Source organism: Falco rusticolus, chromosome 8 (genome assembly GCF_015220075.1).
Source record: "Falco rusticolus isolate bFalRus1 chromosome 8, bFalRus1.pri, whole genome shotgun sequence".
NCBI lineage: Eukaryota > Metazoa > Chordata > Aves > Falconiformes > Falconidae > Falco > Falco rusticolus.
The window spans coordinates 26936925-26964402 of NC_051194.1; the positions used below are offsets into that span (position 1 = coordinate 26936925).

At 38.7% G+C, this 27478-nt stretch overlaps 1 protein-coding gene and 1 long non-coding RNA gene across 6 annotated transcripts in view; one reads left to right on the forward strand and one right to left on the reverse strand.

Annotated features, from left to right (window-relative positions):
- The window catches only part of ARHGAP15 (Rho GTPase activating protein 15), a 348150-nt gene that overhangs the window by 290761 nt on the left and 29911 nt on the right, over nucleotides 1-27478 (reverse strand). For all 5 annotated transcript variants that reach the window (XM_037397076.1, XM_037397074.1, XM_037397075.1 and 2 more), the window contains one exon: nucleotides 24854-25033. In XM_037397076.1, the coding sequence (XP_037252973.1) occupies nucleotides 24854-25018 (165 nt within the window). In that variant the 5' untranslated portion in view covers nucleotides 25019-25033. The remainder of the gene's footprint in view (nucleotides 1-24853; nucleotides 25034-27478) is intronic.
- LOC119152182 overlaps nucleotides 11468-27478 on the forward strand; it is a 30337-nt gene continuing 14326 nt past the window's right edge. The window contains exons 1-2 of the long non-coding RNA XR_005105708.1: nucleotides 11468-11550; nucleotides 17239-17311. This is a non-coding gene — a long non-coding RNA (uncharacterized LOC119152182). The remainder of the gene's footprint in view (nucleotides 11551-17238; nucleotides 17312-27478) is intronic.

The following is a 27478-nucleotide window of genomic DNA, read 5'->3' on the forward strand; positions in this document are numbered from 1 at the left end:
GTTGCATTCCCCCTGCATGTCTCCCTTTGAGCACGCTGCCCTCTATACTCAGTTCAGATCTCCTGAGCCTGGGAAAATAATGATAATGGTTTTGCTTCCCTTGACCTCTTGCTCCCTTATAAATCAGAATCCTATAGACCTTTCCCACAGCGTGAGGGTCCTCCTTCGTGCTCCAGCCTGTGAAGGTGGGTATTTTTTATCAAGGCAATTTAATCACGTGGGCGTGCTCCCTGACTTCAGAGCTTGCTGTAGACAAGCACCGTGGCACTTTTGCTGCTGGAGCATCTTGATTTATTCAGCCACTTCATTCATGAAATTAAAGCAAAATAATTATTCAGATCTGAGTTTAAATTTCAGTAAGCATTAAGGTGAACAGATCCTCTGTGATCAGAGGATAAACTGCCGTGGGTTTGATTACAAAGCATGCTCTGTTTGAAACCATGTCACCTTCTCTCCCAAAATAGTTGAAGGGATGATCCAAATTTGGGCTAGACTGTATGGGCTGACATTTGAACTCCAAGGATAAGCCTACATCAGGTACCAGGTACTTTTCTCTGTTAGCAGCTTGCTGTTTCCTAGGAGCAAATTTTCCCTTCAGTGGGAGCCCTTTTGTTCCTCTCTAGCTACTCAAATGGACTTTGAAATTTGTCCAATTGATTCTTGCTTTGAGGGAGTCCCAGCTGATGTGGTTGGCTTCATTTTTAGCCTTCTCAGGAGTAGGAGATCTGCCAAAACCATATGTAGGAGAGGAGACAGCTACAAAAAGTTCTTACCAGCCATATGAATTCAAGAAATCCTAAAGGCTGCTCTAAACTTGACAGCAGATCCCTCAGATTCCCGTACCTGGGGATCAAACTATCACAAAGGGACCAACAGCTGCGTTGCCTCTAATCCTCAGTATTTCCAGCTGGAAATCAAACTGGAACCTGGTCTCAAAGCTTCAATGTACTTTAATTGTATTAAATACAATACTTATTAATTCAAGAACAGAACATTTAAAGTGAGACCTCTGATACGTTTGTAGTAGCCTTTTCTGCTACAGCCTGTAATAGGTAACAAAACACAGCAACGTGCACACTGTGACAGTATTCATCTAACCATACACAAAAATATATATTGTAAAATAAAATATGTTGATTAGTTTCCTATTCAGATTTTTCTATTCATCATGCAGTCGTTACTTTTGGACCATCAAGATATTATAATATATTAATCTTAACTACTGCAGGTGCTTTGATAAAATTACAGATGAGTAGTGCACCAATGATAGAGGAAATACAGACAAAACCCAGAAGGAACAAAAAGGCAATAGACATCAGTATTTCACTTCTTTGCCTGACATCTACATGTGCAAAAATGTGTTCTTTGATGTTATGTCCATAAATGGTAAAAATCAAAGTTAATACAGAGAGTAATGATAGATTATCTTTTTATGTCCCCTTTGGATCTTAGAAAAATAAAGACAATAAATGTGAGAACTCAGCTATGACAGCAAATCATGTCAGCAGCTTTGAACCTGAGACTGAGACTGCACCCCACAATAGTATTCTCAAGGTAAGGGGCAAGCAAAAAAAAATAATTAAAAAAAATCATTACAACTTAGTAAGTAAATGTGCAAAAAAATCCAAAAGAATTGCCTTTACCAAATCACATCCAGCACATACACTGCAATCAAAACGCACTCAAAAGCTCTGTCTCTCCTGAAAGGACTGTCTTAACAGAAAAAGCATAATTAACATTGATGTCACACTCCTGCAAGTCATCAGTTACTGTATAACATATAAATACCCTTGTATAAAATATTATTATATTCCTAGACAAATGCTCAGTCCTCTCTAGTGGTCTCTACGTTAGTGCATCTCTTTATCCTGCCTACCTAACTACCTAATTCTTTCCTTCGGATTTAAACAAGCCAAAAACTCACCTTATGCTACTGCAGAAGCAATTTTTATTTTTGAAGGTTAATCCACTCAGCAGGATTTAGGGATGGCACTTTTGCTTGGTCGTAGGCATGTTGGCTCAGGCCAGACAGCTGTTTGGACATTCTCCACTGGGAATCTTGCCCTCAACACCCACAGTTGATGCACATACATGGTCTACTGGCTGCCTACTTCCATGCCCATCTGTTCAGATGGCATGGTGCCCACTCACAAGTTCGCTGGATCCTTGCCCTTAGTGTGTAGATGCCAGGCAATGATGGGCTTAGATGGGCAGCCTGCAAAATACTGAAAGTGATCATTTTTTTCCTGTAGGAAGTCCTTCCTCTGCGATAGCACTGAAGCATGGACACCACATGCTACCCTACACTTAATAACACCTGTGGACATATGTGTGCCAGAAACACAAAGGGAAGGGGGGAATGTACCAGGGGGGGAAAAATACAAAATGGAACGATACAAAAAGATAGCGAAGATTCTCGTGTAAGAATATGCTCTACATTGTCAATGGCGATGAAGGGATAACTGGAATAACTTGGAACAAACTGGCTCAAGCATCAGAGCACCGTAGCTGTGGCCACACAAGCCAGAGCACAGCCTACTATAGCGTGCTTCTGGTACCCAACTTAAAACTACCTTGGGCACTGCATATCACCCGGTGGCCATAGGGTATAAAAATCGAAGGCAGATTATACCGAAACCAGTGTGAACCAAATCCAGACTCGTTTACAATTATTTACCTTCAATATGTATTCCATATATACCGCACTGCAGAAAATGTTCCATGGCAAACAATGGCACCAGTAAAGGTAGATAGTAAAAAAAAAAAAAGGTCATTTAACAAAGATTAATTTTAATTTGTGTCATTGCCCTTGGAAATAATAATAACTGAGAAAACCCTACTTGGTGACAGGGGATTTATTTTTATTATAAAAAATTAGTAGAAAATAGAAGCATATTTTTTTTTTTAGTCCAAAAGCCAATCTTACTGCAGATATTTTAGGACAAAGCAGCAACATTAAAATTAAGATATAATTTTCTTCCCAAATATCATTTGATTAACAGCAAATCAACACAAAATTTTATTATTTTAATAAGCTGCTTAAAAAATAATATTTTGTTAACTGTTCCAAAAGAATGTATTTCATTAAAATTTTAATTGAAATTATTTCAATAACTTTGTATGTGGATGTAAATCCCATGGTATTTTTACAGGCCATTCGTAGTTCTTTAGCTGTCCTTCATACACTGTATGGGAGTTGTTAGAAGTGTTACATACTATAGTTTCTGCTCTTTGATTAGCTAACTGAAACTTTTAAAAGAAGAAGGAAGAGAAAAATCAAAGCAATCGCTGCACCAGAGAATATTTCCAACGGAGTCTTCCAGGACTCCTCCTTCCTGCCAACACTCTGGCGAACAAGCTATCACACTTACAAACACTCATGGAAAATTAATAAAACGAGATGCAAATACCCACGAAACATATTCACAAAATTATACTAACAAGTGTTTTTCCCTTCTTGCTTCCCCTTCCCCTTGCTGAGCACACCCTACTACTGCTCTAACCATTATGGATGCTTGCTAGCAGGCTAAAAAGAGATATAAAAGCTCCAGCATGGCTGGATCTGCAGCCTGGCTTGGGGCTCTCATCTAGTCAGCAGTGGAAGCCTGTGCTGGAAGGCACATTTAAGCTGTGTCTAACTTAGTGTTTACTCTGGGGTGACTGGATTTGAGTGTGCTGTCCCTACCCTAGAGAATTGTTTGCTGCACGGAGACATCAGTCTTGTCTTTGAGCATGCTCCGCCGAATCAGTCATGTGTGACTACTTGATCTGTTTTGGTCTGGACATATTGTCAAATTGTCGTGTCCAAGTTTCACAGGAGCAGTGCCGAAAAAGTCCTGGCTCCAGAATGAAATTAGATTTATAAGGAACACAAGCCAAAAAAAGTCGCTATGAACATCAAAAATCAAAGAAACTGAATAGAAACTATTTTGCCCTGACTTCAAAGTTTTGTTCAGCTTCTTTAATCTGAAGGGGAAAAAACCTGCAAACACTACCTCTCCTTTCTAACTTTTAGGTTGTGATTCCAGGCAAGGCAGAGCTAAAACATTGGCTTTTACAATAGAAAGTCCTTTGGTTTTGTCAGTACAGGAATTTTCACAAAGTACATTTTTAATGTAATTGAAAGGAATATCTTCTAACACAGGTCACAGCTGATAACCCCACAGCTAAATCTTATTAAAAACTATTCAGAGACCAAAATGAGAGACTGTAATACAGAACCACTTGGATACCTGTCAGATTGATAATATCTAGATGGCCATCTAACTTGCCACCTGCTCTCCCTTCCCTTTGCACTAATAACCTAAGCTATCCTATGAATGTGTTGGGTTTTTTTTTTTTTTCCCAGCACTGTTGGCTCATATTAGTCTCTCATATCATCACAACTTGTAATTTGTTTTTTTTTTTAAAAAAAAAAATATCAGTATTTATTAGCATTGTTCAGAGGACCAAAGTACACATGCAACAGAAGAATGAAGCAAAGTTTGCAAACCAGTTTTCCCAGGTGCCATTATAAACACTAACAATGAAAGAACCAGAGTAATCAAGATCATAACTAATCTACTTCAAGTGGCCTTTTAAGTAAACGGCTGCTTTTGCAAAGGTCAATTAGCAGGATGACTCCTCCTTATTCTATTTCACATGATGATATTCAGCTAGGAAAATGAAAATATTTAAAAGCTTAACTTTTTTTCACTCTTCCTTTGAGATTTCTCAGATTTATATTTAATCACAGCCTTGCAGCAAACCAGGTAGGACAGCAGTGATTGCTAATACTGTTACCTAGCTCAGGGATTCTCCACTTGCAATTTGCCTTCACCTCACGCAAAATTAATATCCTAGAACTTTTACCAAACTGCTGACACAGTAAAAGTACTACAATATAAAAGTTAGGTTTTGTTTGGAGGTGGGGTTTGGTTTTTTTTTTTAATACCAAAATCAGCTCTTCAAATGTGTATTGGGTTTCAGCATTCGTGATTTCATTCTTTGTCACATAGATTAAAAAAAAAATAATAAAAAGAGTCAACCATTTGTCTTGGCGAAGAACTACAACTGCAAAATTTTATTGTCCATAACACTTAAGTACTATTTCATTATTTGCCCTTTATAGACAAAGAAACATTTGAAATAATACTTTCCAATAAAGACACTCCCTTCTGTGCTCATTCCACAGATCGGGCTGCGCACTGAAGAGAACACGCAGGAGAAGGCAGTGCACGTTTCTGACCCAAGCACACCGAATCTCCTGGCTTTACTCCTGTGGCATTACACAGACAGCAAACCACATAACGCTAAAGCAGCAGATAAAGAAAAGAAGAAATGGAAATATCCTGTTTGAAACTTCTGAAGCATCTAGACAGACTGGAAATTGCCCTTGATTTGATTTTCCTCATTCTGTTCTGCTATAGAAGTCACCCACCTTACATATCATAGAAAGCCCTCAACAAAAGAAAACAAGAATCATCCGCTGCCATCCAAAATGTGGGCAGTGTATAAAGACAGTATCTACTCCAGGTATACTGCCAGAGAAGTCATTTACTTCATATTTTTATATATATATACACACACACACATATGTATAAAATCATTAAAAAAAAAACAAAACAAAACCCCAAATAGCACATCAAGAAAACAAACAAGCCAAATGTGATTAGAAGCTTTGGTGGTACACGAAAAAAGAACTTTGACTGTATATTTCAGTGCATGTATACCATGCCGTACATACATATATATACCCCACTGTCAGCAAAGTCAAACACATATCATGTAATGGAGGGGAAAAAGGCTTTATCACTTGTGTGCTGTGTTTCTTCCTTTTTCATGCCCAGCCCAATGAAGGCTTTTAAATAGCACCTGCCACTGCATCTCTTTGCTTCTCTACCCCTTGACATGGATGAGGAATCAAGATGGCACTGTTTATAGAAATGTTTATATAAATAATTTATCCAAACTAAGCTGGACTTAGCCTAGGAAATTTCTGTTTGATATCTCCCTGGAAGGGATCCATTTCTTATTCGAAGGCATGAAAAAATGATGAATTTACCAATTCTCTTGGTAGTTTCCCACTAGTCTTTGCAAAATGTACTGTAACTCTCATTATATTTTGGGGGGCTTCCAACTTTCAGACATTTCATCTTGTATCGCCTTCTTCTGCTACATTAAAGAACTGTTTGGTACCCAGTGGTGTCCCTTAATGTCAGTAAGTAGGAAATCAATTGCCTTCCAATTTCTTTCAGATAATTTAAACATGTTGAGGTCTGTAGGTCCTTCATCGGCAAGACAAGTCTCCTAAGATCCCTTTCTTTTTTCCCCTCTTCCTTGAAAAATATTCAATATTTCAATATCACTTTTCATTTTAGTTTCCTTTTCATTAGTGGCACTGAGACATGAACATTTACCATCTCCCTTCTCCATTATTGCTCACAAGGGTCAGCTCAAATATTTTGACACCAAAGCACCCATAGAAGCTTTGTTTTGCAGTAAAATCTCAGAATATAGTTCCTAGTTCTAGGAACAGCATGGCCTGTGTTTCCCATATATACATATATTTGGATAAATTAAAATGCACTTTCAGCCATTAAGCAAGCTGGATCACTCTCTACAAATGCCGTTACCCAGACCTATTTGCCAGTCCATCAATCTCTGCTTTATTTTAAAACATTATTTGAACTGTTCTATTTACTTCCATATCATGGATAAGAGTGATTAGTGTCAAGCTTAGTACTAGTCCCTGGAGAACAACTCTAAAAATTCACCCAGTCGATGATGATTTCACAGGGACTCCTTCCTGAAACGTGTAAATTAATCAGTTCTTAATCCATTTAACATGTGCTTCACTGATACAGCACATAGCTAATATTTAATCAGAATGTCACGTACTATTAAGTCAAGTGACTTACAAACTTTCACTACACTTCACAAATATGGCTGCCTTTTTCAACCAGAGGTGCATAAAAAAAAAAAAAAGCCATTTTGTTGTGATTCTTTAAATTTGTTTTTTATTCAGTTATGAAGTTTGACGTCAATGATCCTCCTAACTTTATTTTTTAATTAATAAAACCCTGCAACAAATTTTTCATTAGTAGACCCAATACTCTGTTAGGTTAATCTGACAATAAGTTTTTCTGAGTCATGCCATTTTTCCTTTTTGAGTATTGGCATAATGATTGCCCTTTCTCAAACTTTTGTAATTTCCATGACAGCCCAATATTTATTTATTATTGAAATCAACAGGTACAGAACACCTCAGAAAACTCTTTAAGGCTCTAGCATGACATTTATTTAAATTTCCTAATATCTTGACAAGCGTTGCTATTTTTTTCTAAAATTAGCATCACTAGTAGATGCCATTCAACCTGGTTTTTGTCATTAATAGGATGGAAAGTTCATCACCAGTTTCTAGTATGCAAATTATGCATGGTTTAAAAAAAAAAAAAAAACCCACAACCAAAACCAAACAAGACAAACACCAAAAATCCACACCCCCCCAAATATTTATTGACTGTTCTTCATTTTTCCTGCATCACTATTGACAGCTGCATCATCTTAACAGTGTACCTGTCAGAGCACAGCACTAAGCTTTTAAAATTAGAGATAAAACAAGACTCTTGAAATTCTTCCTGTGCACAGACTTCAGAACTTAAAGAATTTGGAAAAGTCCAGGACACAGTAAAAGCGTTGCTTGGGTCCAGCATTGCAGTGCTTGCAGGATTCTCCTCAGCGATACAATATTTGGGGTGAAGTTTATTACAGGGAAGATTTTGTACACTATTTAGCATCTAGCTGCTTTACACTGTGTAAAGGGCCTCTCTATACCGGGTACCATTAAAAAAAAAACAGTCAATTATTCAATACATCTCAGTTTGTCACTACCTAGAGTCAGTTACTATAGATATATAAAATGGTGGATGCACAGCACGTTGTCTTGTAGATTCCAGTAGGTTTGGTCTTTCTAGAATTTCCACAAGCTAAAATAATGAAGTTAATTTTGTAGTGCACTGCATTTTATACAATCAACTCTTTACCTGTAAGGAAAGTCACCAGATCAAAGATGAGATAATTTGTCTCATTTATACAGGTGCACATACAATTAGAAAGGCAGAGGTAAGCTGGCATACTGCGTCATACTGATTTTTAAAATATCTGTTTATATCTTCTTGCAGGTTGAAGCATGTGTGTGTGTTAAACTGGAACACAATGGAAGATAAATTTGCTTAAATTATAATTCTTTTCAGCAATTTATTACACATTGCCATAGAAACTGATTTGCAAACTATTTTCTGTGTGGCTCTAGAAGTATCAAAATTTAAACAATGCTCTGAATAAACATCTTAAAACATTCTAATGCCGGTATACAAAGGACTGTTCTCTTCCCAGCTCAAATAGCCAAAATGCTGTTAAATGAAGACTGACCTAAAAAAAAAATAATCCTATTCCAGATTTGAAGATCATCAGATCCATTACACAAAACCCACCCAGGCACAGATATAGCAGTTGTTGTAAATGTTCAGAAAAATTAGCATAAAGGCACGTGTACGTCTAATAGGTGCTTAAGTATAACCAGTGGGAAGTGGAAATGGCTGTTTGCATATGGCTGCTGTGAGAATTCATCCATTTGCGGTGCAAATGCACATAAAAGCGTGTGATAGTGAATTTTTAACCTAAACTTTATTATTTAATAATTACTGGAAGATTAAAAGGTAGTCAGATGGCGTAGATGGGCTTTTCTTTCCTTAAAATTGCTTGCATATGCTCTGTAAGTGATATTTTTCTGAGCCTAACACCCTCTGTTTTGTAGGTCATATGGATATCTACAGACTGTGCAGATACTGAAGGCGCTTGTCCTTTAGCCTTCTGCCTCACCACATGATTGAGCATCCATATACCTTACAACCATACACCCTGTCGAGTGTTATTCTCTTACATATCACAATTTACCTCGCTTTCTCCACTCAAACATGCAACCAAGCTGAGCAACAAGCTGCTTCAGCTGCCATGTCATTTCAGTTTTTACACATCTTCTCTTTTTATGTGTGCTTTACATCTCCGTGATGTCTCATCTCCCCGTTCCACTGCCATAGGCTACAAGTCAGGAACAAAGCTCAGGCTCAATGTCAAACAGAGTGAAAATGGGAAAATATCATAGAAGAGAAAATTAATGGACACAAACACAGCTCTAAAACTTCCATGCTTGTGGGCTTTGCAACTTTCCCTCGTTTCTCGGCAAAATCTGAAGTAGAAGAGAGTAATAGTATTTCTGTAGAAAGTGCCTCAAAATACTATTTAGCTAAGGAAAATACAAGTCCAAAAATTCAAGGTGGAAGACTTATGCTCGCATATTAAGAAAGAAATAATCCTGTGACGTGTGCAATCCACCCCCTCTCATCCAAAGGATTAACTTTTTTCCACTCTCCATCATTTTCCTACTTTCCCCCTTTCCTTGCCTGACCACTGTGGAGTTTACAATTCCAAAAATGCCTCAGCAATTGATAGTCCTGGGTCTAAGGCCCAGAAATGGACCCCAATGCTGAAATCACAGCATCTCTCTCTGGACCAAGACCTTTCAGTTAAAACTGGGAAATTTCAAGGTGAAACACAAGTGGAACCTCTCTTGCGTCAACAGATTTGCTAGTTATGTCTTTAGAACAAAAAATGTTACTTTTCATCTTTCCTTACTGTTTGGGGGTTTTTTTTGTAATGAACATTTTTGTTTTTCTAAGGAAACGACAATGTTTGCATTCTACATTTGGGGGGGGGGGGAAATTAAAAAAAACCCAACCCCCCAATACTTTATAAATATACATGTTTCCATTGTATGAAGCCATGGTCTTAGATGTCATTAGCCATTCAGTTACTAGGAAATCTAATTTGTGTCCCAATGTTTTTTAAAAAACAGGGATTGTACATTTCTGTAAAAATGTAGAGGTCCCAGAGCACACTAAAAACAAATTATCTTCTTTTCCTTACACATTATTCTCACACACAGAATTACCTTGTTCTAGAAAACATAACCTTGTTCAGAACCCCGTCTCTGTCATCCCCAGATGAGTTTATTTAAAATAATTAAAAAACCACCAAAACACTAACATTCTTCCTCTTTTTTAGATCCCCAAAATCAAACACAAGAATAAATATGACAAGTATTAACTTGGGTATTTTGTTTGGATCCAGATACTTGATTTATCAGCGAAATTATTTATTCAGGAGGCAGCACCATACTTTGAGACCCTGTTTCTTATTTTGTGTAAACCTTAGCTGAACATGTTCTATGTAAGCCTAACAAACCCTTTCACTTTGAAATTTCAGTACTTCATCTTTTCATTATCTGAAGCATATAATTTATATTTTTGAACTAACATGCTACAACTGAGCTTAATGCAAATTATATATATATATCTCTTAACATCTTTCAGATGAGCAAACCAGAGTTGAAAAATAACATGCCTCTTTTTAGGGGGTGTGTGCATTCACGATGCATTTTCAGTCTGTTTATTAAGTAATCATATCTGGGTACAAGTGTCAACACAATTTACGTTTTGAATAATGTGAAGCAGATAACCTCAATTAACAAGTAATTAGAGTCATTTTCCTATTAAGCAGTTTCCCTAATTGTTTTTGAAACCTGGAACTAAAATTGTAATAAATAATAAGCGGCCAAAACATGTCCGTGCATTAGCTTAATCCAGGCTCTTCCACTGGAGGCTGGGAAAAACGCAGCAGAAATAAGGACTGAGGACTCACATGATATTGCGAGATGAGGGAAATGTTTTGTAGCTGTGGACCTGTGCACAGTCTATTCCTTTCTGTTGTTTTGTGGTGGGTTTGCGGGAATTTTTTTCTCAACATTATTCTCTTTCCTCTCCCTTTCCACCCCCATGATTTCTTATATGAACATCTAACGTCTGGAGTATTTGATTTAATCATTACTGTGGACTGACTAGAGCTTATCGGGGAAAAGCCACCCCACAGTGAATATCTAGGGTATCACCTCTGTTGAACTACAGTTTATAGTAGTGCAAAATCATTGGATACCTTACATGCTACCTTGCCAGCATATCATGCCTCTGTTTATGTAAAAGAATAAATATGACCTGATTTTCCCAAGTAAAACGATTTGTGGGTTTGCTGCTGGAAAAAAAAAACCCAAAACAAAAAACCCACAAAAATCCCTCCCTTTTCATATCAGTCTTTAAACAGATATATATCATTTATAAAGTACAACAAACAAGCTCAGAGAACATAAAAATTTCATGTATTTCTGCACTTAGACTAGACGAGCTCATGGAAAACACCTATGCAGCACTCTGTCATAGACAAACTAGGGGGTGGGTGGAGATAATCTAGTTAAATAGAAAAAGAAATCCAGCAGCTGCTCCTCACCCTAAGCCAAAACAAACAAGCCAACTAAAAACTAACAGAAAATCCACCCAAAAGTCCCAGGAAAAAAGCCCAAGTGCAATGATGTTCCCTTCACCCAGAGCCTTGCAGGTATGTTTATCACAGCTGTGGCTGGGGAGCTGTACCAGTAGGATATACCATTTTCACCTGAAGGTAAGGAAAGCAAAAGACTCTTTATAGTCCAGGAGGGAACTAAAATACCTGTGACTGCTCCAAAAGGCTTTTAGTTGGTATACATCTAACCAGACTGCCCCCTCCACCCCACAAACTGACACTTTGCTCTTGCCTCTGTGCTGGCAGGACATTTTGCCAGCCTCAGTAGAATACAGAATTTATATTTTCTCCATTTTCAAAAAAAACCAAAAAAACACCCCAAAAAACCCCACCAAACCAAAAAAAAAAAACAAACCCAAAAAACCAAAACAAGCAAAAAAAAAAAATCAATAAGGTAATACATCAAAACCAGGGCTCTGAAAATAAGAAGTGAAAGTCCTAGGAAGATACACTGAGAAATTCCAGGAAAAACTCTGGCAGGTATGGTAGGACAAGAGCTGTTCAGAAGGACTACAAACATTTAAATAATATAACTTGCTGGAAATTAGGCTTCGTGAGAAATCCCATTGATTTCTTTTAAGTCATTTTATTAAAACGTCTATTAATGCTTGGCTTGCACTTTGTGGCTATGAGAGATGTTGGAATGAAGAGCTATCAAAGGTGGCTATCAAAGTTTTTTTTCTTCTTTCCATTTAACTTTTTCTAACTATTAAGCTGCTCATTTTGTGGAGACAATCATTAGTGACTTTAATGTGAAACAAAGCTTCTGGATAAGAGCTGCTAGCTGAAGATCAATATGAAAGATATCATTTCAGTTACAGCTTTAATAACTGTAACAATAGGGAGCCTGGCATTGCCGGCTTTATGCATTAATGTAATTTAGAATCTACCAGGTACAAATCTTATCAAACATTAGCAGTGGCTGCGTTGGGATTTTCTAGGTAAGGAAACTGTGATAAATGGAAAGTATTTTAAAGGTAAACTTTCATGTAATTAGGCTCATCTGCCATAAAGGCATTAAAGAATTTATGTAAAAAAAAAAAAAAAAAGAAAAATTTAAAAAACCCACAACAACCCGAAAGAGATTTGTGGAAAGCAATGGCAGTTTTTAAGGAACTGGTGGTGCACGAGCACATAACATGCTCAGAACATTCTAGGGTTCCTTTCTTGCTTAGATCATGGTAAAAACCATAAGACCCACAAGACTGAAAGATTAGGAATTCCAGTGAAATTTGGCACAGTTAAAGATTTTCTACAAACCACAGCCTGTCAAAGTCTGCACCTACCTGGAAGTGGGCTGCAGAGCTTCCAGCTAAACCCCAGGATGAATGAGGAGCTTTTTCCCAGGCTGCCAGCAAAGCACCAACCCTGCAGAGCAGGAGCACCACCCTTCCTCCAGCAGGGCCCTCAGCTCACACAGCTGCAGCAAATTCACCTGTCCCACCCCATCCCTCATGGCCCACCTGTGTCCACGTCACCTCACTGCTTGGTCTGGGCTTTAAATGATCACCAGCCCATCGCCCCAGCCTTTCCCAGGCTTTTGAGATTTGCATGGTGCTGTCAGCCTTATTCTCCTGCAACAGCTGATCTAGTCATGGTAATTCTTTTCTGAGCTCTTATATTTCTTGATTAAAATTAAATAAAATCACTCCTCAAAAAGAAAAAAAAAAAAGAAAATCAGGTCTGAAAATGTTAAAACACAAATTTTGGATCTTCCCTGCATAGTCATTCTTAAAACCTGATGCAACCAATTGGCAGTTTTTTAAACAATTTGTTTAACTTGTGTCCAAATGTCTTCAGGTTTTAGTGCTTACAGGTGGCCACTTTAGATTTACACTTTAATTTTGAGAAAGATCTAAACTGGGAACACTGAATTTTCAGTTTATCATTTGCTGATAAAAAATGGAAAGCTCAAAGTTGAAGTAGCCAACTACTGAAAAGAGTTGGCACCTGGCACTTTAATTTTTAAACATTGTTTTTCTGTGTAATGAGGTTATAAAGTAAGAGTCTGACTTCAGGATCACAAGCAAGAAGAATGAGCTCTTAAGGATGACAGAACTGCTGATGTGATGCTCAGTTGGTCCAAACCCCAGGTTTGGTCCAAATAAACACACAAAAGTTTGGATGCTTGTCTGGGTTTTCTACCTGCCTTGGGGCTACAGATGTCATGAGAACAGATTCGCTCATCACAGCTGCAGTACTTCCAGTTCTGGCCACGGATGAGATATCCAGGAAACCAATCTTTCTTGTAGAGCTCTGGGGGGTGGAGGGAAGTAAGGGAAAATGGGACAGGGTATTTCACAATTTTTCATATTTGATTCGAAAACCGGGGGAAGATTCGGCAATTGGAAAGGACAAAACATTTTTTTATTTTTTATTTTTTTGCTTTATTTGTGTTTTGGCTGTACTCTTAAATGCAACTTTTTACTGTCACTCTCAGGCTGTGTGGCAGCTCAGTCCATAGTCATGAAAAGAAAGGCATAACTGTTTCTAAAGTTTAGACATATTCAGTACTGTCCTAAAATAACAAACAAAAATTAGTAGTATTGGTCTCTGAAATACAAAGAAAAAAAATATTTTTTTCCCCCCCACAGGCTGTATACTGAAAAATGAAGGTCCTTCTTTCTCTCGGGTTGTAGGACCTTGGATGCTTTGAAGGGGCAGGTTTCAGTCCTTGCTGTGGCTGTGTGTGCATGCATGCACACCCCTAAACACAAAATCAGAGATGATCAAGACCTATTTCCATTAAGGCTATGAACCTCACCAAACAAGAAATCAAACAGAAAATAGAATATTACCATGTTAACGTGATTGGATCAGATCTTGAAGAAAAAAAAAAAAAAAGAAAAGAAAAAAAAAAAAGGCTGACTTCAAAGGGAATTTGATCTGATTTAGGGCAGGAGAATGCTGCTGTCAACTATTTGTCTAAGAATAGGCACATTGCCTAACAAGGACACTCCACTGTCTGTTTTAAAACCTCATCTCATTGCATTAAACAACATTTAGTAAGCATGTCTGTATATTGTGCAATAGCACATGTATTTAGGGCATGGGCAAAATAATTTGATCTCCATTTCATTGCATCGGTAGTGTAATTATTTCACTGCAGTAATAAAACAACAAAAAAAAATCACCCTGGTTCTTTACCTCTCCTGTCATGTTGCATCGGGTCACTTTGTGTCACATGATGTGATATAATGTAACTCAATGCAAGGAGACACATGTCCCTTCTCATTGGAAATGTAAAGAAATGGAGCTTACTTTTCCCCTGTGGGAAACTGTGCAGGTCAGGTGCCCAAGACTAGCTATGGGAAGTTTGATATTATCTCAGTTTCAGTACCTACATATTTCAAATCTTACGGCATTTTGAAAGGAAACATGTTAGATGCCATAATTTAGCCATAATACAGTACTTAATAGAGTAAGAGGAATATAATTCCACAGCTTATGTTCCTTGTCACAGTGTGCACTGACACATATTGCCAAAGAGACTCTTTTAAACAATACTTTTAAGCACAGTTTTTCAAATATACACTATAAAACATGAAAGCTCTCGGAGAAACCTAATGCTGCTAAAAGCACGTGGGTACAGAATCAAGGGAACAGAACAGATTAATGATGAAGCCAAAACAAGACTTTTTTTCTAAGAAAAATAGTGAAAGAGTTAAGTACAGAGTATATAGATAAGAAAGACGTACAGGACCTGGGGCCAAGTTGCCCTCTCAGTTACACTAGCATAATTGTGGAATAATCATATTTCAATTAATGGAGTTAATATGATGAGAATAGAATCACCTATGTAATGAGCATGATTGAAACGTAACAGTCGACCCAGCTCTGAGGCAGACTGTAATGTGTGCAGAGGAACGTGCATCATCCTCAGTCCCATTTCACAGGTAGAGAATCAGAAGAAATGACTAAAAATCTCTTGGCAGGCTGATGTCCAAGCTGGGAACAGGGAAACACAACCAATTCCAGTCCAGCTTCTTCTCCGCTCGGTTGCAATACATAAATACAACAGAAGGCTATCACAGAGGCCAAGTGAAATATTACATACACAAAATATTATCTTTCTGACACCATGGCATGTTGCTATCCCTTCCCTGAAGCAGAGGTGTAGCTTTATAGTGTGTTGGGACATTTCGCATCGGGGTAGTAACATCGGTGTCATTAACATGACTATATATTTCAGTGCCACCCTTTACAGGAGAAAATAGAAAACTTAGAAGGCTGAGAAGCACATTTAGAACAGAGGCAGGAAATAAATTTCTCCTGCTGGCTAAAAACACAAGGAAATGTGGAATGGACTATGAAATAATGATGATACAAAAGCACCGCGATCATTGGAAAACGAATTATATGTTAAATTACAGAAAATAATACTGTTGGGGGGTTCTGGCTAGTTAAAACCTCACGTGCAGGTTTTTGTACTCTGCGCAGCCGCCTTAGCAGGACAGCCCTAAGGCTATGTTTTGCAGAGTTTTGAAACAAACAAATTTCAAAGTACAAACGCTTGGTCCAACCCCATGATTGTCCTTTAGCTTTGAACAAGCTAAGATAATGCAGAGAAGTGTTTGGAGTTTTTACAGTTCACCTCATTTACATCAAACTCATCATTTTTTTTGCATTTTTGCTAGAAAGAACGAGGGGGAGGGGGTGTGTGTTACTTTTTCCTTCTAAACTCTTGGTTACACAGCCCCAGTCACCAGTTACCACTGAGAAATGGTAACCTCAGTCTGCACCTGTACTCTGCTCTTAAAGAAGACATCGCATCTTATGTGAGGTGGCCAAAAATTGATATTAGCATAAATCTCCACTGTTATTCTATGGATTACAGTAAAACCAATAATTTCAGAAGACACTCGTATTTAGCCCTTGTATTTCCCTGTGTTTTCTGAAGAACTGCTAACCCTACCCTCAAAGATATTTTTTGAGTGTTTCTTTATCTGCTTTACAGTTTGGAAAGCCATGGTTTACTCCTCTAAATGTCTTGAAGAAAAAAAGGAATTAATGGCTGGAAAAAATGGAATAATATTTTGCTTTTCCAAAGATACTTAACAGGGTAAATGAACAGTAGGTAGCATTAGATTGAAGGGAAGAGTGCTTAAACCTGCCTGCGCCACAGCATCTGGTATTCCCTTGAGGGAAAGGATCAGGTTTTAAGGGAACCATCAACTGGTTAGGCAGAAGAGTGGGGTCTGGGCTGGACTTCCCCATCGTCGCCTTTCCAGAAGGCACCCATGCCTTGGTGCCACTCAACGAAGGTGGGAACTTTGGCCAGACATCTTAAAGAGTGAGTACAAGGTTCCCAGTCCTGCCCCCAGCTCTCACATCAAGCGGTGATACCCCAAAGCACCAGATCTTTGAGAAGAGCCATCACTGGTATCTCGTATCTCCACAGCTACTGCCAGCATCAGAGACAAAAAGGGCTGGTAAGAGGCAAGCACAGATGAAAATATGAAACAAAAGAAGTGAAGCATGTTTTTTTAGATGGCATATTAAATAATACGTTCACAACCAAGTTTTCTTTTTTTTTTCCCCCTTAGAGATACACGGTGCAACAGAGAGAAATGTCACATCTGAAGAAAAATGAAACACCTTTAATTTTTTCACCCTTTTTTAGTTTGTCCTATTGGCTTAAAAATATTTTTCAAGTATTTACACCATGCTTTCTATGAAATTCAAAGGGATTTGCAGGCTTTGAAGAATGTATTGATCTTGTCAAACACCCCCCAAATTGTAGACAACTCTATTAATGATAATACAAATGTTTCATTCTTTCACTAGATGCCAGGAAAACAATGGGGAGCTATCCACAGACAGGATGCAAAACTTCCTGGCAATGCATTCAGTTTGGAAGGTATTTCTATATTAAGCAGTGCTTCAAATAATTCTATTGAAAATAGATGGATGATGAGGAACGTCAATGTTTTGGAGCTTCTAGCTAGCATCGCCCCAGTTTTTAAAGGGGGGAAAAGAACAAAATTAAAAAAAAAAATAGAAAAGGGAGGAAAAAGAAAGGAAAAAGTGGTGGGGGGGGAGAAAAACAACAAAAAAAAAAAAAGGCAAGGCACTTGGCGTGGGGTTGCGCTGCTGTAGCATCAGCTGCCTCACCTGTGATCTCTAGTGCTGCTCTGCCCCCTTGTGCTGCCGCAGCTGCAGCGCAGCCCCCGCGCCTTTGTGCGGGCACCGCGCGCTGCAGATCGCCCTGTCACTTCGCACTTCTCCGGCAAGTTCAAGGTCAGTGCCTAGCTATTTTCAGCTCATCTCTTCTTGATCCATGCAGAGAAATGACAAGGTAACGTGATTTGGGGTCAGCTGTATTACAGGAACCGTTACATAAACGGAGAAAGTGGAAATCAATCCTGGCTGACAGTGTCTCCGGGATAATCGGCGCTCACTCCATGCCGCTGTCAGCTCCCCTGCATCACGCACCATGTTACTCCTGTCAGATCCCTTTAACAGAACCAGATTCTCACTTTTGGCAAAGTAAATAAGTATTGCGCTCGGCCTCGCGTTTAAGTCATTGTTTAGAGAACTCGAACACTTGGGACCCGCCGAGAGTCCCCGTTTGCAGGAGGCAAGGCACCCTAGCTGCCACAGCCGTGACCGCCCACCAAGGGCGATGGCGAAGGTCTTGTGAAAAACCCCGTTCTTCAGATTTTGTGCTTGGCTTCTTCCTGCAGACGACTGTCCTCTGATTCCCCGTCCCTGAGCAGACCCCGGCCCCCCGAAGTGCCCACCTGACCCACCGCCACCCTCACCCCCACCACGTCAGGGCTCTTTCCTCTAACGTTTCAGGACACCTTCCTCAATTTGTTTGATTATGATTACTTTCCCTGAACCGTTTCCTCCCCTAACTAGACATCTTCCCTAACGCGGAATTATGAACATATCATTTCACAAGATGTGCCGCGTTAGCCGCGTCTCGATGACAGCACATGGTGTGTCAGTTTGGGGAGAGAGCAGCGATTCCATCCCACCCACCTTGTGCTCCCATGGAACTGCCAAGCCCGCAGTGCTCTGCCGAAGAACCATTTACCATAATATTAGTTGTCAGTAAATTCAAAGACGGAACTCCTAAAGCTATAAAATGGATTAGAAGCAATTTAAAAAAGAATTAACAAACTAGAGTAAGAGTATACTGTCAACAAACAAATGCTTCATCATAGCACTGTAATTTGGAATTTTAATTACCCCTCTGCTTCTGTAACAAAACAATGTCTGAACTGGCAGCCATTTGAATCTCTCACAGGTCATTGAGCATTCTAGTTAATTACTCTATGAATAGCCTGTTTTTCTCCCCTCTGGAAACACGTTTCTAATGGCAGTCAAGGTCTGACAAATGTGTCATCTACATAATTAGCTAGGAAGCAACACAAAACATTAAACATGCTTTGTGCCGACAACTATCAAAACATTTCATTTGTTGTCAATTATTCATTACTTCGTAGGTTCTGAAGGGGTTGTTATTATGAAAATAAGTCCAGATGCTAACAAGGTTAGAGTTTTTTATTCAAATTAGTAATAGGAGGACTAACTTTAAAAAATGTATCCCGTGTACATTAATGGCAGCACTCAATCAGCACTAAATTATAAACGAATTTAGTCAAGTTCAAGTTAAAATCACGGTGGCAGAGCACATGCACTAATTTGTAGAGTTGCATCTCTCTTTGAAGTTTTAGGATCTAAGCTGAAGTAGCAAACTTTCAGAACCTTTGGCAAGACTAATTTGTGCTCGGTAAATAGAGTAAAGATTTTCACAGCATGAGATAATGTAAGATTGAGAAAAAAAAACCACAAAAAAAAACCTGGAGGTTTTTGAACCTTTCTTCTACCCTTCTGTCACACTGAGTAAAAGTCAAAATCAGCAATTCCGACTCGTATAATATCTCGTCTGAACTTCAGTTCGGTTTAACAAGGAAGTCAAACCAGTTACATTCACCACTCCCTTAATAGAGCTGAAATGAATTTATCCTCGCTTTTAAGAAGAAATAGGTGCCGGTTATTTCTTTTTTCTATGATCTCATTATGAAGCTGCCTATCAAGCTACGTAGCTGAAATGGTACAGTGAAAATGTTTGGAGGAGGAATAAATGGGGAGTGTAGCAATAAAATTAACTTCTTCCTTTTTAGCCAAGATTATTTCAGTTGAAGTGCTATAATGCAAATATATGATAAAAAATACCTTCTCGCAGGGCATATAGAAGAAAAAAAAAGGGGGGGGGGGGGAATCAGAAAAACAAAAGGCTTGTTCTCAGCCTGAAAATATGCCTGCACACAAAATGTTGGTCCTGAAAAAGTGTTGTCAGGCAATTTGCATTGCTTACCGAAGGTAAGGTGAACCCTAAACTATTCTAATGCCTTAGTAGTCTACTTTCAGTCTCTAAGTTAAAGGACTTTATGCTATGTAGAACGCAGGTGAGCAGGTAGCGGCACACCTGGGAGCAGTGCCCCGTACACCCTGACCCCGCTGCCAGAGCTCCCCAGGTCGGGAGCAAGGGGGGTTGGGGGCACGTACCAAAATGGATGAAAACCTCAAGTCAAGGGTCGAATGAGTCAATCTGCAAGCATGACACACACCAGAGAGCAGATCTGAGTTTTGAAAGCACAAAACCGGTTTGAATACAGTAAGGGGGCATATGACACACTTCACTTCTCATTTCCTGTGCCAGAAAGGAGAACGGCTGATGTTACTCAACAGATTTTTTGCTTTTTTTTTTTTTTTTTTTGGGGGGGGGGGGGGGGAAAGGGCATGATATTCATGTTCAAGAAGTAAAACTGGACTGTTTATGGACTCACTGCTTTCATACCTACCCTGAAGTATCTGGGGTGAACAAGGTACAAGCTTGCATTTATTAACAATTATCACACTTGTCATGGGAAGCTCACATTTTCCTACATCTGTTCCAGTGCTATTATATGGTTTGTGTAACACCTTAAAGGGAACGCAGCTACATCCTTACAGTGATAAATGTAAGGGCATCTATAATGTAGTAGTGTGCAATGATTACATTTGCAGAGAATAAAGCCAGGGCAGTCACTATCAGAACACAATAAAGAGAGTATATTTCCCCTTCCACTTCAAGGGTACCCAACTATGACAGGAGAAGGTTCTCTGCTTTTAGAAATATTTTGTCGAGACTTTTTTTTTCCTCCAGGAAAAAAAATAAACTGGGGAAAAAAGAAGGAACCCTTAAAAACTTTCCCTAAATAAACTATACTATAAAAGAAGCTCTGATGATCTCTCAGAGATTGAAATAATCCATTTTCAGCTAAAAGTACCCATAGCAATGAAACTGAAAATACTCTAAAAGAGGGCTGGAGACTGTCTGTAATTAACATTAAACAGATAACATATTTACGAGGAAGTCAAAATATTTTGGAAGCCGATAATCCTGTAAGCCTTAACATGGTATAAAAACAACAAATAAATGCAAAGTGTTACTGTTACACATGCCTGCCTGATCAATGGTTTTCACATATTGATCTATAAATGGAGTTGACAGTCTGTGTTGGCTGCACATTTTCCAAGCAGCTCTATTTTTGTACAAAACCAATACGGGCAATTACCTTTGTTTGAGATGCCAAGTCTTATCAATTCAATGTGATTTAGTGTCATTTTAATTAAATATCAGGATCTACTTCAGGACAATCTATACAAACAAAGCCTCAAACTTGACTATAAGCTTGATTTGAAGTAAACATGTACAAGCCCTGCAATTTCAAAATATGGCTCAAAAACTCTGCTAAACAGAAGGCTTATATTTTTAGCAATTTTATTTCTGTCTTTTTGGCTAGCCATAACTTTGGCAACTGTTCTATGATCACAGGAGTAAGAAACAAAAGAAGATTGCTTCCCGTTTCCCTGATAATGTATTAGAGAGATAAATAAACCCACCAGTTTGTGTAACCTAATCAGAAAAAGCTCTAATACATTAACATTTTGGAATGTCTAAATAGGTTCTATTTCTTAATATAGGCACCAATAAAAAAAGACATTTCATTGTTTGAAGTTGTTGTGAATGAAGCAAAATGCACTTCCATGGGGTTTAACAGATGAAAATAGCAAATATTCATTTACATTGCTAGTTCAGACACTAACATTAAGCACAGAAAGAGCCCTTGCTTACCACAGTCCATGTCCGGCTTCATGATTTGTGCTCTTTAAACTCTACATTAATATCAATTTCAACCTTTGCACAAAGCTCAAGCATTTCCATCAAAATAAATAACCTAAACCCCCAAGAATCTACATTGAGCTTTTGCATCAGTTAGCTTATGCATTCTGTGTTTGCATCATCACTCCTATAAAATGCACAAGTGCATGTGGCCCTGCTGATGTATGATGCAGACCCTTCTTTGTCACATTATAGAAAATAATCTGTCCACCTTTAAAAGTATAGCCCCAGGTGTGCTTACAAGCATCACAGCAAATGCTTCAGAATACAACAAATCCCTTAGAGAAAATTATGTATTTTCCTCTCTGTAAATCACCAGTCATCTTCCTAGTTTTGTGTCTGGATTTTGCCCTTTATTGTCCGGAGCGTTCATTTTTTTCCTCATACATTTTAGAAACACGTATTTCTATCAATTGTTTAAAATGTGCCAAATGCCCATTGCCTTAATCCACTGAAGTCAGTAGGTTTTGCATAAGTTGAGGAAAAAGGATTTGACCCATTTATTAATAGCACATAGAGTACAAGGCATATGCCGAATATGGGCTGCGAAAGAGTCATATGGAGTCCCTATTCAGCTATTTCTAATTTTTAGAGAGGAATCTCTCCAATGACCGGACAAAAATATTCAGTCTGTGTAAAATGGAAAATAAGCACAATCAGTGGATACCTTATAGATTACATCCATCATCTAAACAAAGGTAGAGTGTCGAAAACAGAAAATTTCCAACTAGAACGATCAGGATAAATCCTTTTTATCTTCTAACACAAAATAATTAGCTTTGCTTAACATACTGGGAATATGCATCTTTAAGCGGGGATCCGTGTACCTTTAAATACAAGAGCGAAGACCGTATGTCGAGTGCGCTGGAAAAGAGCGTCACGAATTTTAAAACAAGATTACTAAATATAAATCTATATATCCACAGGGATATATGTGTGTGTCTGTACCACATTGGTTCAACCCAGCTTTTTCAAGGCACTTGGGCAGGCAGAGCCTGCTCTCCTCCATTGCTTCCCCCAAAATCCTGCTCGTCACACGCACAGATTCAGGCATGTCAGGTGCAATCAATACGCGCAACTGATATTTCACCGCTCTTTTAACTTGAATCTCACTGCATTTAACGCACGTCTTTGAAAACATTTGGATCCTTCGGAGTTCTGCTTTTAGTTTGGGCGTTAGCAAACAACTTTAAGAGGCTTATTTAAGTAAATACGCCAAAACACTTTCAGTCTGTCAATATCTAGTCAGAAAATTCTGCATGGCAAAAAGAGATGAAAAGAATTAAAATAGAAAGGAAATTAGTAGCATGGCAAGCTTTCAATCTATTATGCCGGAGCCAAGTTTGCTTGGTAAAATGACATATACTCAGTAAAATTCCGCTTTTATATAATTAGCTACTAAACAAATGTAACACAAAGCAACTTTTCAGCTCTCAGCCAATGAACATATATTGTACCTGCTATGGTTATTGGAATGCAGCAGTGAATATTTATGTCTAATTTAACTTTTAAGAGCCCTTGCTCTGTAACAGTCCAGCATACTATCCCCAAAACTAAAGTTATGTAACAAGGTAATATCAACAATGAGAAACTGCATGATAAAATCCTGCCCAAAAGTGAAAAATGCTAATTTTGTCTCATTTAGCAGCTGGATACAGAAATGCTCATTAGTTTTAAGAGGGTTAATCCTTTTAACTTTTGCATATTGATATGCCAATTATGCCTAATTGTACAAGAGGCATCAGTCAAGGTAATAGTGCATAAACACATGAAAGTTATTAAGTACATCCCAACATGTAATAAAGTAGGTGTTAATTGGTAGCTGAGTTCTGCAGGCTATTGAGGTGGATAATTCATTGAGAGATGGATCACTTGTAATTTCTCTACATAATTCCTTTTGCAGTCTCATGCTGTGATGTTTTCATGCTTGTCAAAAACAACTGCAGCCTAGTGCCTTTTGTTAAACACAGCCAATAAAATATGTTAGGCATCATTAAATATACTTAACTTTTAAACTTTTTCAAAGGTACAGTTCTTCCTGATAATACATTATAGTATTGCCAGTAAATTACTATAAGCATCATTTCAGGTTTGTAATGGAGGAACATTTCACGTCAGCTAAAAAGGAAGAAACATGTACAGTGTGTCTGAGGCAAACAGTATAGTTTAAATGGAAGGTAAATGAGTCTCTTATCAGCTGCTAAGATCTAAACAGATTTTTCTCCCTGGAAACGTAAGGTGAAATGAGTTAAGCTATACCAGGGAAATAAACGATTAAAATAATGTACTTCCAAATAAGTCTGAATGTTGAGCTTGAACTTTGAGTAAAAAGGGAAGAAAATACAGCTGTTATTGTGGGCTTCCTCCATTTAATAACTTTGTTAGAAAGCTGAATATTTCATAGGAATCCATTACATCAACAAAACAAAAAATTAATGGCTGGCATGGCTGTGAGAAGTGACTGAGACCTGGGACTGTGTCCCCAGCTAGCAGAGTTTTCTCCCTCATTTGCATTCTCAGAGAACAAAATGGATCTGGAGTCCAAGAAGTGGTTAACATTGCATAAATAATTTTGCAACATCATATGGCCTCAGCTGCAAGTTGCCACCATTACGGAAGAAAATTAACCAGGGGAGACTCATACCAATCAGTTTGTTTAGTAGCTCGGAAGGAGTACAGGGGCAGGGACGCAACTGGCAATAGAGTTCACCACTAACTATTTAATTTAAAAAAAAATGGTAATGTATAAAAGATGACTCAACTCTTTCAACTCTGTCAACTATTAAAATAGTGAGATAACTTCAGAGTTTGCTTTTTTAGAATTTGTTCATTCTTACAGCAAGACTTACTTTTGTCATGGACAAAGTTGTCCTTTATTTACAGAGCTGTAATTTCTATTTCTTTTCTTTTGTCTGCTTTTAAAGTTTGCCTTCTTGAGAAATCATGACATATACCTGATACTGTAAGTACTATTGTCTGCAGCAGACGTTCTTAAGTACGCTAATACCCAAGAGTTGAAGCTCTGAGTAGAAGCTATGGTTGCAGCCACTGAAGCCAAATTTGGTCTTTCATTGAAGGAAAATTGTTATTCCAATTCCTAGCCATACTCCTAAAAATGTATTAGTGCCATTAAACCCCACCTCACAAGGGATGATCATGAAATGAGTAACTTAACTGCACATAACTGGAAGACTCAGAAAATATTAGGAGTATTTTACTTACAGGCTCAGTGACTTTGATGTTCTCAGACAGAATCATAGATTTGCTTTGGCTCAGTCTATCATGGTGACTGTTGGCATTTTTGATCCTCATTTGAACAGCCCCCGTGCTGTGGTGGGAAGGATTAGGCTTTTCAGGGGCCGTATCAGAGGTTGTAGACCTTTCCATGGTTACTGGGTTGACCTGAAGAACATAAAATAAGAGCATTAATCTTGGGACCCTTCATACAAAAATGTGTCAATGCCAGTTCTATGTCATCATAGTCAGGTGAGGAAGCAGAGTTATCTCACTGGCAAGATCTTGATCATCTTTGAACACCAGGATAACTATCAGCTGTGTCAGCCTGTAGTTTTATTATTGTCCTTATCACTCACCCATCCAAACTGCCTTGGAAGAGTTAGTTTGTGTAAAAGATTATCCTTATCTCAAAAGCCATTCTCCTCTATGGTGTAATCTCCCTGCAAGCCTCTGCCATGTCCAGCTGGCAGCCACTACACTTTGTCTTTGGCCCTGCTCACACTACACATTTTAAATCTTGCAAAGGAAAGCGACATGCTGTGAAGCCAATTAACATATCTTACCTCCGCAGTCCGATACATGCATGTTACAAGTGCATTGTGGGGCCACGCTGCAACCCTGATAGCATCCTAGATTCAAACCCAGACCTAATAAAATTTCCTTTCATTTTTAAGATTCTACCAACAGCACAGATGGGATTTTTGTTTCTCTGTTCATTATGAAGATTTTGAAATGAACAAATGGCCAAGGACGTCAGCTTTCAAGCCCTTGGAGGGACTGGGGGACACTTGTGCGGAACGACCTCCTTCCCTAGCAGTGCTGCTGGTCAGCCTCCTGCCTCGGCCTTAGTGCAACCCAACAACCTCTGTCCCAGCTATTCTAATCCCCCAAACATTCTTCATCAAGAGTTGCTTTATATTTCCTGTACAAAACATCAGGGCAGTGATGTGCAACACTTGCTGCTCCGTTCTCCTCCCCCACTAGTTCACCCTGGCACTACTATAAGTAAATCGTGGGTGAAGTCACAAGAAAACTTGCTATTTATATTGCTATGCAACCGTATGAGCAAATGTGTAAGGAGGAGATAGTATATAAGCTGGAATTGCTGGTTTCCTGACTATGGAGCCAGGCAAATGGAAATCCATTTAAGTGCAGTTATAATACAAACTGTTGAAAATCAGCATTTTCCAAATTGGTTTGAAAAGCACAACTTTTTCTAGCTACATCTCCCCAACCTCTGAAGACTCTAAAGGATGCAATTCCCTGATTTCAATAAAGTCCATTTCTAGGAAGGCGCCAGAGCGGAGGAAGATATGGTACCAGTGAGGAGGTGGGAGAGGGAGGTGACAAGCCCTACTGCATGTCTCTGGGCAGGACCACAGCTGTTGTGCTGGTGGAAGGACATGGCTCTCACACCTTCACCCTCTCCTGGCCTCAATAAATCAATTCCTCCCAGGAAACTGCCTTAGGTGTAGAGGATGATAATGAGACATCACTCAGTCACAGAATGGTTGAGGTTGGAAGAGACCTCTGGAGGTTATCTGGTCAACCTCCCCCTTCTCAAGCAGGACGACCTAGAGACGGTTGCCCAGGACAATGTCCAGAAGGCTTTTGAATATCTTCAGCAGTATTTAAACTCATACAGCCAGACATATGTAAATATGAAGAAACACAGTGCTCCTGAAGAGAGAAATGCAAAGAAGTGCTTCAATATTAGCCATTACACATTTAACCTTATGTGCCATGATAGGAACAATAACTTTAATAAAAGCAACAGTAAAGCTTATACCCATTGGCTGTTTTCCACACTGAATTAGTTACTCAAGGATCCCTACAGAAGTTCAACCAGGGAAAGAGAGGAGAAAAATTAGGCTAAAGTCGTTTCCTGCCACTCAGGAGTATGTGTGCCTATTTCTGCCCAGAGCTGGTGTACGCCGCTGGAGGAAACTTTTTCCGTGGACCTTTGGCAGACAGCACTGGGTGTTCTCCCTCCCTGAGACACCTCTCACCACCCTTCAGAGAAGTCACCGCTCAAACCCATGTCACAGGGACACTTTGCCATTTTGGCAGTAAGGTCTGCAGCAGCTCTAAGTAGGAAATGATTTTTTCCTCCTTCTAAACTTGGAGAGTCAAGCCATTTTGTATTTCATGTTGGTATCAAATCAAAATTCTCAACAGATTTTCAGTAGGCTCCAGGCTGGAGAGCTGATCAGACTCGAGAGACGAGAGCAACACTGGCTCTGTCACCGATCCAATGTTTGGCTGGAGCACATCTCTCAGATTTTTCTTCTGAATTCTCCCACCTATAAAGCTCTGACATATCTCTTCTTGTAAGCATTATGAGTTTTAATTAGGTAGTCTCTGTCTGGTGTTGTCAGTACATGATGTGTTAGAAAAAAGTTTAATAGTGTGGCAAAGTCATACCCTGGATCACAAATAGGAACACAAACAGTAAATGACAAGTCTGCAAAGACTTTTGAAAATTTTTATTCTAATCTCGTTGAACCTTAGTTAATTTTTCCCCAAACTGGAACTATTTCACCTACATCAGAGTATTTCAAGGAGACTTTCTGAGGCACTAAAATTACAGGAACCACCATAAGAGAAAAG